General features: G+C 45.8%; 2 protein-coding genes across 2 annotated transcripts in view; one reads left to right on the top strand and one right to left on the bottom strand.

The window, feature by feature from the left end:
* Positions 1-15,623, top strand: part of LOC138666763 (zinc finger protein 850-like) — a 146,806-nt gene that overhangs the window by 122,566 nt on the left and 8,617 nt on the right. The gene's annotated exons all lie outside the window — the stretch shown is intronic.
* Positions 10,460-11,826, bottom strand: LOC138665274 (uncharacterized). The gene is made up of 2 exons (XM_069752602.1): positions 11,526-11,826; positions 10,460-11,391 (listed from the first exon to the last, which is right to left on the bottom strand). Exons 1-2 carry the CDS (start codon positions 11,639-11,641, stop codon positions 10,659-10,661), a joined length of 849 nt encoding a protein of 282 aa, XP_069608703.1. The 5' UTR covers positions 11,642-11,826; the 3' UTR covers positions 10,460-10,658.

Below are 15,623 nucleotides of genomic sequence, written 5' to 3'. Positions count from 1 at the left end.
TTTGAGTGCAAACCTCCTTCCATCAGCAAGGGCATTGAAGATGAAACGTGGCTGCGTCTTTCAACATGACAATGATCCAAAGCACACCGCCAGGGCAACGAAGGAGTGGCTTCGTAAGAAGCATTTCAAGGTCCTGGAGTGGCCTAGCCAGTCTCCAGATCTCAACCCTATAGAAAACCTTTGGAGGGAGTTGAAAGTCCGTGTTGCCAAGCGAAAAGCCAAAAACATCACTGCTCTAGAGGAGATCTGCATGGAGGAATGGGCCAACATACCAACAACAGTGTGTGGCAACCTTGTGAAGACTTACAGAAAACGTTTGACCTCTGTCATTGCCAACAAAGGATATATTACAAAGTATTGAGATGAAATTTTGTTTCTGACCAAATACTTATTTTCCACCATAATATACAAATAAAATGTTAAAAAAAAACAGACAATGTGATTTTCTGGATTTTTTTTTCTCAGTTTGTCTCCCATAGTTGAGGTCTACCTATGATGTAAATTACAGACGCCTCTCATCTTTTTAAGTGGTGGAACTTGCACTATTGCTGACTGACTAAATACTTTTTTGCCCCACTGTACCCGGATCAGTCGTCCTGGCCCCTTTGCGGAGAAACAGCCCCAAAGCATGTTTCCACCACCATGCTTTAAAATAGGTATGGTGTTTGATGGATGCAACTCAGTATTCTTTTTCCTCCAAACACGACAAGTTGTGTTTCTACCAAACAGTTCCAGTTTGGTTTCATCAGACCATAGGACATTCTCCCAAAACTCCTCTGGATCATCCAAATGCTCTCTAGCAAACTTCAGACGGGCCCGGACATGTACTGGCTTAAGCAGTGGGACACGTCTGGCACTGCAGGATCTGAGTCCATGGTGGCGTAGTGTGTTACTTATGGTAGGCCTTGTTACATTGGTCCCAGCTCTCTGCAGTTCATTCACTAGGTCCCCCCGCGTGGTTCTGGGATTTTTGCTCACCGTTCTTGTGATAATTCTGACCCCACGGGGTGGGATTTTGCATGGAGCCCCAGATCGAGGGAGATTATCAGTGGTCTTGTATGTCTTCCATTTTCTAATTATTGCTCCCACTGTTGATTTCTTCACTCCAAGCTGGTTGGCTATTGCAGATTCAGTCTTCCCAGCCTGGTGCAGGGCTACAATTTTGTTTCTGGTGTCCTTTGACAGCTCTTTGGTCTTCACCATAGTGGAGTTTTGGAGTCAGACTGTTTGAGGGTGTGCACAGGTGTCTTTTTATACTGATAACAAGTTTAAACAGGTGCCATTACTACAGGTAATGAGTGGAGGAAAGAGGAGACTCTTAAAGAAGAAGTTACAGGTCTGTGAGAGCCAGAAATCTTGATTGTTTGTTTCTGACCAAATACTTATTTTCCACCATAATATGCAAAAAAAAATTATAAAAAAACAGACAATGTGATTTTCTGGATTTTTTTTTCTCAGTTTGTCTCCCATAGTTGAGGTCTACCTATGATGTAAATTACAGACGCCTCTCATCTTTTTAAGTGGTGGAACTTGCACTATTGCTGACTGACTAAATACTTTTTTGCCCCACTGTATATGTATATATATTATTACTTCATACAGCGCTAGATAGCTTTAAAGCCGGTAATTCAATTGCCGGCTTTTGCTATCTCCTTCCTAAAACCCAACATGATATGAGACCTGGTTTACATACAGTAAACCATCTCATATCCCCATTTTTTGTATATTCCACACTACTAATGTTAGTAGTGTGTATATGCAAAATTTGGCCGTTCTAGCTATTAAAGGGTTAAATGGCGGAAAAAATTGGCGTGGGCTCCCGCACAATTTTCTCCACCAGAGTAGTAAAGCCAGTGACTGAGGGCAGATATTAATAGCCTGGAGAGGGTCCATGGTTATTGGCCCCCCCTGGCTAAAAACACCTGCCCCCAGCCACCCCAGAAAAGGCACACCTGTAAGATGCGCCTATTCTGGCACTTGGCCACTCTCTTCCCATTCCCGTGTAGCGGTGGGATATGGGGTAATGAAGGGTTAATGCCACCTTGCTATTGTAAGGTGACATTAAGCCAAATTAATAATGGAGAGGCATCAATTATGACACCTATCCATTATTAATCCAATACTAGTAAAGGGTTAAAAAAAACACACGCACATTATTAAAAATTATTTTATTGAAATAAAAACAAAGGTTGTTGTAATAATTTATTCTACGCTCAATCCTTCTAAAGACCCTCGCTCTGTAACAAAGTAAAAATAATAAACCAACAATATACATACCTTCCGAAGATCTGTAAGGTCCCACGATGTCAATCCATCTGAAGGGGTTAAAACATTTTGCAGCCAGGAGCTCTGCTAATGCAGCGCTGCTCCTGCCTGCAAAACCCCGGAGAATGAAGGTAAAGTAGGTCAATGACCTATATTTAACGTCATTTGCGGTGAGGCGCCCTCTGCTGGTTGTCCTCATATGAACTCGAGCCTGGGAGCTTTCTAGGAAAGTTCCCACGCTCCAGGAACAACCAGCAGAGTGTTGATTGCACTTTTTTTTTGCACTTTCACCGCACTGGGAATTTTTTTCTCGTTTTCAAGTACACAAGATGCTAAAACCAATGGTGTTGTTCAAAAGTACAACTCGTCCCGCAAAAAACAAGCTCTCACATGGCCATATTGACGGTAAAATAAAGTTATGGATTTGGGAAGAAGAGAGCAAAAAATGGAAACGAAAAAAGCTCCGGTCATTAAGGGATTAAGCGGTGCTTACTTATCTTTTTCTTTTTCTGTTTCTTCTCTCTGTCAAAAATTATTTTGAAACACAGTGACACCCACAGATCCCAGTCAACGCAAAACTAGACAGTGGTGCAAATAGTAAGCTGCATAGTGAAGTATATCAGAAAAGAGAAATCCCTATGGCTCTTGCCATTCTGAAGTCAATTGGGTTGATCCATCAAGCAGTGTTCAGCCAGAATTTTGATAGAAAACTGTCACAAGCAGTTGTGTACATTTTTTTTTGTGACATTCGTTTTTACGGAAGTCCTGGACAACTTTTCTAATGGTTCGGACGGTACGGGGTGCCAAAAGCCCTCAATAGATTCCTTATAATTTAAGCAACAAAAGTGCTGTAACTTACAAGAAAAATGTAACAGTCTGTGGCCGGTGGACATTTTTCGATGTGGCGAACAGTGGTTGAAAGATGGGCCAAAATCATTTAAGAGGTGCACGCCTCCTAATAAATTTGGGGCATCTTACTCCCTTTGTTAATAATGGTATTGAAAATGCCGCTCTTGATGAATTATTTTACCGCTGGAGTGGTGCTTCTAATGTAAGTTCCCTTACCCTTGTCTTATACTTACCTTCATCTGTTCTCTTTGCTGCTCCAGTCGGTCTCCTGCAGTTTTTGACCTGTGTTTCATGGAGAGAGCAGGAATTCCCTTTTCAATGCAAGTCTGAGAGCCTCGTTCTGGGTCTCATAGACTTGTACTGAGAACTTGTGATGTTACTTCTGACTTCCGGACAGTAAGAAGTTGCAATCACAATGTGGCGGCGCAGAGACCGGAGCTGATAGAAAGTAAAGATGGCGGAGGGTGAGTAGCAGTAGCGTAGCTACCGGGGGGGGCAGAGGGGGCAATCGCCCCTCGCTCTGAGGGGGCCCACCTGGAGCTACGCTACAGTTACATTCTGCGGCAGAGCAGGGAGAATCAATCTCCCTGCTCTGCCGCTATGGGGCCCATGAGGAGGCGGGGGGCCCGGTGCCAGCAGTAGGCCCTCCCGCCATCATCGCAAGGTCAGCTGTATCGGCATCTATCTAGCCGATACAGCTGACCATGGTGATGAGGGAAGGAGCGCTGCGCTCCTCCCATCATCCCCCACATCGTCTGACAGCGGGCGCGATAACGTCACCGCCCGGCGCCCACTGTCAGATGAGCGGGATCAGGGAGTGCCGCTGGAACAAGGAAGAAGAAAGGTGAGTATTGTGTTTTTTTTATGGGGGTGCTGTCTTATATAGAAGGAAGGAAAAGGGAATATCCAGCACGTCCATCCAGTGTAAGTATAATATCCAAAATTTATTAGAGCATTTTAAAAAACAATATTCCCATGACTAAGGGCGCCGTGGTGCGCCGCGCCAGAAACGCGTCAGGCAGAGAGGGTCTCTCTCTCTCTCTCTTTTAATATTGTTTTTTAAAATGCTCTAATAAATTTTGGATATTTTACTTACACTGGATGGACGTGCTGGATATTCCCTTTTCCTTCCTTCTACTTCAGCTGAAATCACCAGCAGGTATGGCACCCACCAGCTACATTCATTTGCAACGGCTTACGGATACATGTCTCGGCGTGTCAAGCTCCTAACCTTCCCTCTCCCCCCTCCTCTTTTTCTTGGCTGTCTTATATACTGGATTTGCCTATGGGAGGTGTGCTGCCTTACATACACGATCTGCCTATGGGGGGGTGCTGCCTTAGATATAGGATCTGCCTTTGGGGGGTGCTGCCTTACATACAGGATCTGCCTATGGGGGTGCTGCCTTACATACAGAATCTGCCTATGGGGGTGAGCTGCCTTATATACAGGCTCTGCCTGGGGGGCTGCCTTATATACAGGATCTGCCTATGGGGGTGCTGCCTTATATACAGGATCTGCCTATGGGGGGCTGCCTTATATACAGGATCTGCCTATAGGGGGCTGCCTTATATACAGGATCTGCCTACGGGGGTGTGCTGCCTTATATACAGGATCTGCCCATGGGGGCTGTGCTGCCCTATACAGGATCTGCCTATGGGGGTTGTTGCCTTATATATAGGATCTGCCTTTGGGGGGGTGCCTTATATATAGGATCTGCCTTGGGGGGTGCTGCCTTATATACAGGATCTGCCCATGGGAGGTGTGCTGCCTTATACAGAATCTGCCTATGGGGGGTACTGCCTTATATATAGGATCTGCCTTTGGGGGGGCTGCTGCCTTACATACAGGATCTGCCTGTGGGGGGTGTTGCCTTATACACAGGATCTGCCTATGGGGGGATGCTGCCTTATATATAGGATTTGCCTATGGAGGTGCTGCGTTATATATAGGATCTGCCTTTGGGGGGTGCTGCCATATACAGGATCTGCCTATGGGGGGGTGCTGCCTTATATATAGGATCTGCCTTGGGGGGGTGCTGCCTTATATACAGGATCTGCCCAATGGGGGGGGTGTTGCCTTATATATAGGATCTGCCTCTGGGGGGCTGCTGCCTTACATACAGGATCTGCCTATGGGGGGTGCTGCCTTATAAATAGGATCTGCCTATGGGGGGTGCTGCCATATATATAGGATCTGCCGTTGGGGGGGTCCTGCCTTACATACAGGATCTTCCTATGGGGGGTGCAGCCTTATATACAGGATCTGCCCATGGGGGGGCTGCCTTATACTACAGGATCTGCCTATCCTATGGGGGGGGTGCTGTCTCATACTACAGGGTCTGCCTATGGGGGTGCTGCCTTGTATTATAATGAGGACTATCTGGAACATTATACTATATAGAGGTTATCTATGGGGGCCATCATACATTGTGGAGATTACAGTGAAGGGGCCGTTATACAGTGCTGGAGCCATCAAACAGTTTGGAGGCTACTAAGGGGTCAGTATACTGTGTGAGTGGTACTATACAGTGAGGGGGCATTATACTGTGTATAAGAGAGCATCATACTGTGTATAGGGGAGCTGTACAGGAGGGAGACTCGGGACATTATTAAATGTAAAGTGGGCACTTATTGTTATAGGGGAACTTAGGTTACTGTGACTATCAAAGGGGCACACAGGACAATATTACTTTTTAGGGGGCAAAATGTTGGCACTGTTTTCTAGGGCACTTGCACCCGGCATTACTATATTATAGAAGGTTACTTTAGAATTTAGAAGGTACAGAGAACCACACAGCAGGTGCAGTAATAGGGTCACATATGGCAGCAGAGGCTCAGTATTGGGTGCAGTAATAGGGTCACATACGGCAGCAGCGACTCAGTATTGGGGTATAAGGTGCAGTAATAGGGTCACATATGGCAGCAGAGGCTCAGTATTGGGGTATCAGTTGTAGTAATAGGGTTGCATATGGCAGCAAAGGCTCAGTATTGGGGTATCAGGTGCAGTAATAGGGACACATACAGCAGCAGCGGCTCAGTATTGGGGTATCAGGTGCAGTAATATGGACACAAACGGCAGCAGCAGCTCAGTATTTGGGGTATCAGGAGCAGTAATAGGGACACATACGGCAGCAGCGGCTCAGTATTGGGGTATCAGGTGCAGTAATAGGGACACATTCTGCAGCAGCGGCTCAGTATTGGGGTATAAGGAGCAGTAAGGGTGGTTTCACACTTGCGTTTTTGTCTGCAGCATTTTTTTACCAAAAAACGCATGCGTTTTTTTTCCCTATATTTAACATTGAAAACGCATGCGTTTTTTGGTGTACGCGTTTGCACGCGTTTGTGAACGCATGCGTTTTTTTACTGCATGCGTTCATTTTCCAAAATGCAACTTGTAGTAATTTTGAGGGGCGTTTTTTTGACCAAAAAAAACGCATGCGTTCACATGCGTTTTTTTGGGACAAAAAATGCATTGGAGTCAATGGGGACGCATGCGTTTTTTGGGACATGCGTTTGCATGCGTTTTTTTGACGCATGCGGTTTTTTTTTTTGAAAGATTGGATTAACTGTAGATAAGGTTGTCTAGACACTGATAAGCCTCCCCCATAGCAGCAGGGTTATAAAAGGAAGGCTGGGGGAAGTTTCTGGTCACTTCTCATCAGACTACAAAGAAGACAAGACCCTGCCCGGACGCATTGTTGGACAAGACACAGAGCAATGTGAGTATATCCTAGCCAATGCATTCATTTTCAATTTTTTGGATCTACATGTCCTAATTTCTTCTATTTTTTTCTTTAAACACGCATTAGAATGTCTTCTCCGGAGTCTTCGTCTGATGAGGAGTTCCAGCCACGTCAATCAGAAGTGGATCACGTCAGTGAGGTTAGTTTTTGGTCCTTCAGCTTGGTAAGTATTGACTGTCGCATCGACACATGAGACAATTTTTTTTTTTTTTTATAGAGCACTTCAACTGAGGGACAGAGAGGTACTGAGCAGCGGAGTCAAGGGTCAGTGGGAAGACGTCAGCGGGTATGTATACCAGGCAGACTGTCCTTATTGTAATATTCTTGACTCTTCCTTTCTGTACCCTTGTTTTTCTTTTAATTTTTCTTGTATCATCCTTTTCTGAAAGTTGTCTTTCATATTCCTGCCCTTTCTCATCTTCGTGTTTTTTTTTTTCCCAATGTGGTTGAGCAAACTTAAATGATTTTCTTTTAATTTTAGGTTTCACAACGGGACGACGACCGGATTGATAATGACCTGCTGATCACTCTGGTCCAGGAGCGAGTCCCGTTGTGGGACAGCCGGGATCCACAGCACGCCGTCAATAGTGTTCTCCGTCGTTTGTGGAGTGAGGTGGCCCAAGCGTTGTGGGATGGCTGGGAGAATTCCCCGCCACGGGTCCGTAATGCATTTGGTAAGTATTGCACGGCAGTGTGAAGCAACAGACCTTGGCCATGCTCTCTTGACTGTGTGTGATGAAAGAAACTTTTCGTAGTTTCTGTCATCACGCACAGTCAAGAGAGCACGGCCAAAAGTCCTTTTTCTGACCATTATATTTTATTGTTATTTCACAGTGGACAAAGTAAGAACACGTTGGCGTTCCATGAAGGACCGCTTCAACAAGGACCTGCGTGCAGAGAAGAGTGCAGCTAGTGGTTCCGGAGCAAGGCACCGGCTCTACAAATATCACCGTGTGCTGGCCTTCCTGAGACCGGTCCTTCTCATGAGAACGTAAGTATTTCTCACATGCCTCCGGTTGTATTGCATTGAGATAATCTGTCATTTTTAATTCCACAGGATGTACCGTCTTGTTATAGTTTGGTATTAATTTTCTGTTTTCTTTTTTCACAGCACACACTGCACGACTGTCGCCACAGGTTCTGGAGCGGTCCTTCAGCCGGCAGCCACGGACCCGTCCCAGCCATCCAGCAGCGCAGCACCAGGTAGGTCTTCCACACTCACAGGAGACCAGGGGGCTGGCCCATCAGGTCTTCCCCTTTGGCAGTCCTCTTTCGCTGCACCCATTTTTGCGGGCTCATCCCGGCAGCGACAGAGGGCTTCGGATAGGTCCCTCATGCCCGAGTTTTTGCACTTGAGCTCGGTTTTACACGAAGCTATCAAGGCTTTAGGTGACAGAATGGATGTGTCCCATAATCTCTTAAATTGCCGCATCCAGGATGTCGCCAAAAGCGTTGATCAAGTGAAAGCCGACCTCCAGAAGCCAGCTCATAATTTTTTTAATCAAATCCAACAGGGCATGTCGGAACACCTTAGCCCTGATCTCCAGCTGAGTGTGATGCAGGCCTGCAATGTTTCTTTTGTGCAGGCTATGCAGCAGAGTCAGAGTCGTAATGTGGCGGCATATCCAACTGTGCCATCACTGTCACAAGTAAACACCATTCCTACCTCAGCTGCATACCACTGCACGGCCACCTCTATTCCCTCTACAGGTGTACTCCACTACAGCGCCAACACGATGACGAGTGCTGTTGGACATCCCACCGCCACCACCGTGACAACCGCTGCTCCGGCTTGGACCTCCTCCGCTGACACCACGATGACGCAGGACCCTGGCGTGGCTTATCGGCCCGGCCCCCTCCCGATGCAGCAGGACCCATCCATGCCATATCGGACCGGCCCACCCCCCGATGCAGCAGGACCGAGGCCTGGCATATCGGACCGGACCCACCCCGATGCAGCAGGACCGAGGCGTTGCTTTCCGGGCAGGACACCCCCCCCATGCAGCAGGACCCAGGCCAGGCATATAGGACGGCCCACCCCCCCATGCAGGACCCAGGCATGGCGTATCGCATCGGGCCCCCCATGATGCAGCAGGACCAAGCCATACCTTTCCGGGCAGGAACCACCCCGATGCAGCAGGGCCCATCCATGGCTTTATGTTCCCCCCCACCAGCAATGCAGCAGGACACTGGTATGGGCTTTGTTTCCCCCCCCCCAACGATGCACCAGGACCCTGGGAGGGTTTTATGTTCCCCCCCCAACGAGGCACCAGGATCCTGGGAGGGTTTTTGTTTCCCCCCCCCAACGAGGCACCAGGACCCAGGCGGGACTTTATCTTTCCCCCCGCTACAATGGTATTGGACTCAGACATTGCCGAGCGCTCCACAATGGAGACGGACTGTGTCATTGTGGAGCCGGGTCCTGACTTGTCTCCCGCCCACACTTTACAACCTAGCCCAAGAAGACTTCCCCCAACCCGGAAAACCCAACGGAAAACAGGCAAAACGCATAAAAAACAAAAAACTTTGATTATTCCTCCCCCATCACCTACCGATGTGTCTCAACCTTCCAGGGTGTCTCAAGCCCCTCATGTTTTAAGCCCCATCCCCGAACTTCCAGACCCTTCAAGTTTTCTTGCCCATTCTCCTGCCACCTCTGCCTCCTCCACGGTGAGCCAGGCTTCAGTTCTGAATACCCCCCAGTTACGTCACTCAACCCCAAGGCGGCGTGGTACAACCCGCCGCGGTACAAAAAAATAAATTTGGTTGTGTTTCCTCAATAAAAAAAAGGTTATTTGCAACAATTATGTTTGGTTTATTGTGTCTTTCACCGCTCTCAATACACACCAATAAACTTCGTCACACACTTATTCTTTTGGCCAAAACATATCTCCAGTAGTATAAAATATCAGACAACATCTATATGTGTTTCTTTAGTATACAGATATGAGTTGGCCAAAAAAATAGTAGTTATTTCCATACTCTTATTTTTAACTAGTGTAGTGTCACTGTACAAAGAGAAAATGGTGGAAATCAAGTTCAGAACTCAACTGAACCGTTCAGATGTCAAAATAGACACCTGACCGATTTAGTTGATTACTGACTTGTATATTCACCATATTCTATATAGCACATTATGTGACAATGTTTGACAAACTGATGGGACAATGGTTGGCACACGCTAACTATCTATCCTCACCTGAGTAGGTGTAAGAAATTTTGAATTCATGATCATGTATATGTTCATCATTAATTCATTATTTCTTACACTTGACTTGACGGGTACAGAGAGCGTGCCAGTCTTGACGCAATGACGTCAAGAAGATTACCAAAAAATAAAATAAAATCTGGTTACATTATTATAAGTATGCGGCCCGTGTTTATATCATTCTTTGTAAACCAAAATAGGGAGTGCAACTGAGGTCAATTATGATGAAAAAATAAAAATTATTACCTCATCAACTATCACCCACTCCTGGTTTTGGATTACAAATTATGATATACATATCTACTGCCCATCTTTGGTCAACCTTTGTTTAGAGAGGAAAAAGACAGGAGACATGGTGGACACAAAAGTTTATTAATTAGAAAAATTTGTATCAGTATTTAATAATTGGTAAACATTAACATACAACAGGACATTTAAACAACATTGTCCTGCCATGAAACCCGTCCAATATCGGACACAAAATAGGCCGCAAATTGGTCCCGCATAAGACCAACGGCTGCAGTTGACCGCATCGGGTGATGCTGAAAATCTGGCAATGGGTGTAAAACAGGTTCATCAAGTTCAATGTGGGGTCAATGTGGCTCCTTAGCCATTATATAATTGTGTAGAACCACAAAGGCTTTGACCACCTCGTCCACTGTTTCCACTTTTAGATTGATGGCTGTTGCAAGAATGTGCCGTTTAGCAACCAGAATGCCAAAGCTGCACTCTACGGTTCTTCTGGCCCTGGTCAGTCTGTAGTTGAATATTGTTCGAGTGTGGTCCAAGTCCCTACTAGAATATGGCTTCAGGAGATTTTCACACATCTGGAAGGCCTCATCCCCAACCATAACAAATGGCAGCGGTGGGCCTTGAGTGTTGGGGAGAGGCTGTGGAGGGGAGAAATTAAAATTGTTGCCATATACCCGACGGCCCATATCCGAGCTCTTGAAGGTCTGTGAATCATTGCCACGGCCAAAAGCTCCAATGTCCACGGCGATGAAGCGACACTCCGCATCCGCTATTGCCATGAGCACTACCGAAAAATATTTTTTATAATTAAAAAACTCAGATCCGGTTCTGGCAGGTTTGACAATGCGGATGTGCTTCCCATCCACCGCCCCTAAACAGTTTGGAAAATCACACACGTTCAAAAATGTTTTTGATATTTCCCGCCACATGTCCACGGTGGGTACGGGTATAAACTCCTCACGGAGTACATTCCATAACGCACGACAGGTGTCCACAACAATTCCGGAGAGGGTTGAGATTCCAAGGTGGTATTGGAAGTGCAGGGAAGATAAACTCTCTCCTGTGGCAAGAAATCTAGAAGAAAAAGAAACAAAAAAAAAATTTAAAATCGGCTCTTAATGGTGTGTTTAAAAAAAAAAAAAAACACACATAGAAAACATGTCATAACAAAAAAATTGCACGGTCATTGGTTTAGTTTTGGAACGTACCGTAATGTCACTAACAGACGTTCCTCAGGTGGAATTGCTCTACGGAGCCGTGTGTCCTGTCGCCTTATGGATACTTCGACACGAGCCAGTAAATCCCGGAAAGAATCCTGAGACATTCTGGTATAATCCTGGAATTTCTCCGGGTTGGCATTCAGCTCCGCATAGAGCGTGTGATATGCTCCACGGGTTTCACGCACTTCAATGATGGGGTGCCTCCAAAACCGCCGACGCTGTCTCCTTCTCCATCTTTGGCGGTTTCGGTCTTGCTCCCAAGCAAAAACACAGGCAAGGAAAATTTGGAAGCTGAACTCCAGTTTGAAATAAAAACTCTCCATTGAAAGATCCATCATGACACCGGAAACAGTAGCAAGCTGTGAACATTTCGGTACCCCTAGGGTCAATATATTTAGAGAAAATCACATACGCCCTCTCTATTCCCATTGGTTGTGTTTCTGGTGACCTTTTTTTTTTTTTTCTAAAATTGCACAAAAAAACGCAAACGCATACAAAAACGCATGTAAACGCTGCGTTTTTTTGACGCACGCGTTAAACGCGTGCGTCAAAAAAACGCAGCGTTTACACGCGTTTTTGTACCATGCGTTTTTTTTAAAAAAACGCATGCGTTCAAAAACGCAAGTGTGAAACCAGCCTAATAGGGACACATACGGCAGCAGCGGCTCAGTATTGGGGTATCAGGTGCAGTTATAGGGACACATACGGCAGCAGTGGCTCAGTATTGGGGTATCAGGTGCAGTAATAGGGACACATTCTGCAGCAGCGGCTCAGTATTGGGGCATCAGGGGCAGTAATAGGGACACATACGGCAGCAGCGGCTCAGTATTGGGGTATCAGGGGCAGTAATACGGACACATACGGCAGCAGCGGCTCAGTTCTGGGGTATCGTGCAGTAATAGGGACACATACGGCAGCAGCGGCTCAGTATTGGGGTATCAGGTGCAGTAATAGGGACACATGGCAGCAGCGGCTCAGGATTGGGGTATCAGGGACAGTAACGGGCACATACGGCAGCAGCAGCTCAGTATTGGGGTATCAGGGGCAGTAATAGGGTCACATACGGCAGCAGAGGCTCAGTATTGGGGTATCAGTAGGATGAGGAGTTTGTGCAGGTGGGGAATAGATGGTGATGGGGCTGGAATATGAGCAGTGAAATGTGTCTTTGTTGTATTCTCTGCAGGCGAGTCCTGGCTGGAGAAGTTGTCATGTCGGTCTGGGCCAGATGGAAAAAACAGGAAAGGTGAACTATTCCATCAGAAAGGACATCAGCGGTAAGTCATTATCTGTAACTGTGCTGTGATCTCTTATATGTTCTGTAGGGCTGGTATCTACCACTGACCATATAGCGGTAATATCAGTGCTGGTCTTTATATTGAGATTATTTTCAGTAACAGCGCGGTCATCTTCTAAGGTTCTCCTCCACTATTAGGGTGCGTCACCCAGTTGTTATCAAGGTTACCTGGTTAGGGGCCCACTCCGAAGCTTTGCCCCCCCCTGAACCAAAACCCTAGCTACGCCTCTGGTGAGTAGACTACGAACGGGGACCTTAGATTAGAAACACCACTCCAGCGCTGAAAAAAACAAATGCTGCAGCGATGCTTTAAAACGTGACAACTTACTGGGGGCCCCAAACACTTGAACCCGCACTGATTGGCAGATTGGGGAACATTTAACCCTTTACCATATATTCAATCAACACTTCAGTCATCTTCTATGATGTTGCCAGAAAAAAAAAGGCAGTCTCAGGCCGGCGTCACACTCAGCGCATAAAAATACGGTCCATAATTTACGGCTGTAATACGCAGAAAAGTCCCCAAAATAGTGGTCCGTATCTCCTCCGTAGGCAGGGTGTGTCAGCGTATTTTGCGCATGTCATCCTCCGTATGTAATCCGTATGACATCCGTACTGCGAGATTTTCTCGCAGGCTTGCAAAACCGACATACAATGGATCCATGTTCTGAAAAACATAAAACATATGTACTGTTTTATATATATATATACCGTATATATATATATATATATATATACATAATAATAATAATAATCTTTATTTTTATATAGCGCTAACATATTCCGCAGCGCTTTACAGTTTGCACACATTATCATCACTCTAGAATTCCTATCAGTATGTCTTTGGAATGTGGGAGGAAACCGGAGTGCCCGGAGGAAACCCACGCAAACACAGAGAGAACATACAAACTCTTTGCAGATGTTGTCCTGAGTGGGATTAGAACCCAGGACCCCAGCGCTGCAAGGCTGTAGTGCTAACCACTGCGCCACCGTGCTGCCCCATACATACATACACATATACACATCAGTGAGACACATATATATATATATATATTAATATTTCATACAGCGCGAGATAGCTTAAAAGCCGGTAATTCAATTGCCGGCTTTTGCTATCTCCTTCCTAAACCCGACATGAGACATGGTTTACATACAGTAAACCATCTCATATCCCTTTTTTTTTTGCATATTCCACACTACTATTAGTAGTGTGTATGTGCAAAATTTTGGGCGCTCTAGCTATTAAATTTAAGGGTTAAATGTCGGAAAAAATTGGCGTGGGCTCCCGCGCAATTTTCTCCGCCAGAGTGATAAAGCTAGTGACTAAGGGCAGTTATTAATAGCCAGGAGAGGGTCGATGGTTATTGGCCCCCCCCCCCCCCCCCCTGGCTAAAAACATCTGCCCCCAGCCACCCCAGAAAAGGCACATCTGGAAGATGCGCCTATTCTGGCACTTGGTCACTCTCTTCCCATTCCCGTGTAGCGGTGGGATATGGGGTAATGAAGGGTTAATCTCACCTTGCTATTGTAAGGTGACATTAAGCCAGATTAATAATGGAGAGGCGTCAATTATGACACCTATCCATTATTAATCCAATAGTATGAAATGGTTAAAAAAACACTCACACACAATATTGCAAAGTATTTTAATGAAATAAACACACTGGTTGTTGTAATATTTTATTCTACTCTCAATCCACCTGAAGACCCTCGACCTGTAACAAATTAAAAATAATAAACCAACAATATCTCATACCTTCCGTCGATATGTCCCATGATGTAAATCCATCTGAAGGGGTTAAATTATTTTACAGGCAGGAGCTGTGCTATAATGCAGCTGTGCTCCTGCCTGTAAAACCCCTGGGAATGAATGGAAAGTAGGTCAATAACCTGTAGTTACCTTCATTCGCGGTGATGCGCCCTCTGCTGGATGTCCTCATATGACCTCGAGCGGGGGAACTTTTCTGAATATTTTCCCAGCCTCGAGGTCATATGAGGACATCCAGCAGAGGGCACATCACCGCGAATGAAGGTAACTACAGGTCATTGACCTACTTTCCATTCATTCCCCGTGGGTTTTACAGGCACGAGCACAGCTGCATTATAGCAGAGCTCCTGCCTGTAAGATAATTTAACCCCTTCAAATGGATTTACATCGTGGGACATATCGACGGAAGGTATGAGATATTGTTGGTTTATTATTTTTAATTTGTTACAGGTCGAGGGTCTTCAGGTGGATTGAGAGTGGAATAAAATATTACAACAACCTGTGTGTTTATTTCATTAAAATACTTTGCAATATTGTGTGGTATTTTTTAACCATTTCATGCTATTGGATTAATAATGGATAGGTGTCATAATTGACGCCTCTCCATTATTAACCTGGCTTAGTGTCACCTTACAATAGCAAGGTGACATTAACCCTTCATTACCCCATATCCCACCGCTACACGGGAATGGGAAGAGAGTGGCCAAGTGCCAGAATAGGCGCATCCTCCAGATGTGCCTTTTCTGGGGTGGCTGGGGGCAGATGTTTTTAGCCGGGGGGGGGGGGGGGGGATTGGCAATAACCATGGACCCTATCCAGGCTATTAATATCTGCCCTCAGTCACTGGCTTTACCATTCTGGCGGAGAAAATTGTGCGGGAGCCCACGCCAATTTTTTCCGCCATTTAACCCTTTAATTTAATAGCTAGACAGCCCAAATTTTGCACATTCACACTACTAACAGTAGTGTGGAACATGTAAAAAAAAAATGGGGATATGACATGGTTTACTGTATGTAAACCATG

This window comes from Ranitomeya imitator, chromosome 2 (assembly GCF_032444005.1).
Source record: "Ranitomeya imitator isolate aRanImi1 chromosome 2, aRanImi1.pri, whole genome shotgun sequence".
In the NCBI taxonomy this organism is placed as follows: Eukaryota; Metazoa; Chordata; class Amphibia; order Anura; family Dendrobatidae; genus Ranitomeya; species Ranitomeya imitator.
Note: the sequence above shows the minus strand (reverse complement) of the source record. Positions and strands in the feature narration are given on the sequence as shown.

Coding starts and splice junctions, on each gene's coding strand:
- LOC138665274 (XM_069752602.1), bottom strand. CDS start 11,641: ATGTCTCAGGATTCTTTCCGGGATTTACTGGCTCGTGTCGAAGTATCC. Junction 11,392..11,525: donor CGTCTGTTAGTGACATTACG/GTACGTTCCAAA, acceptor TTTTTCTTCTAG/ATTTCTTGCCACAGGAGAGA.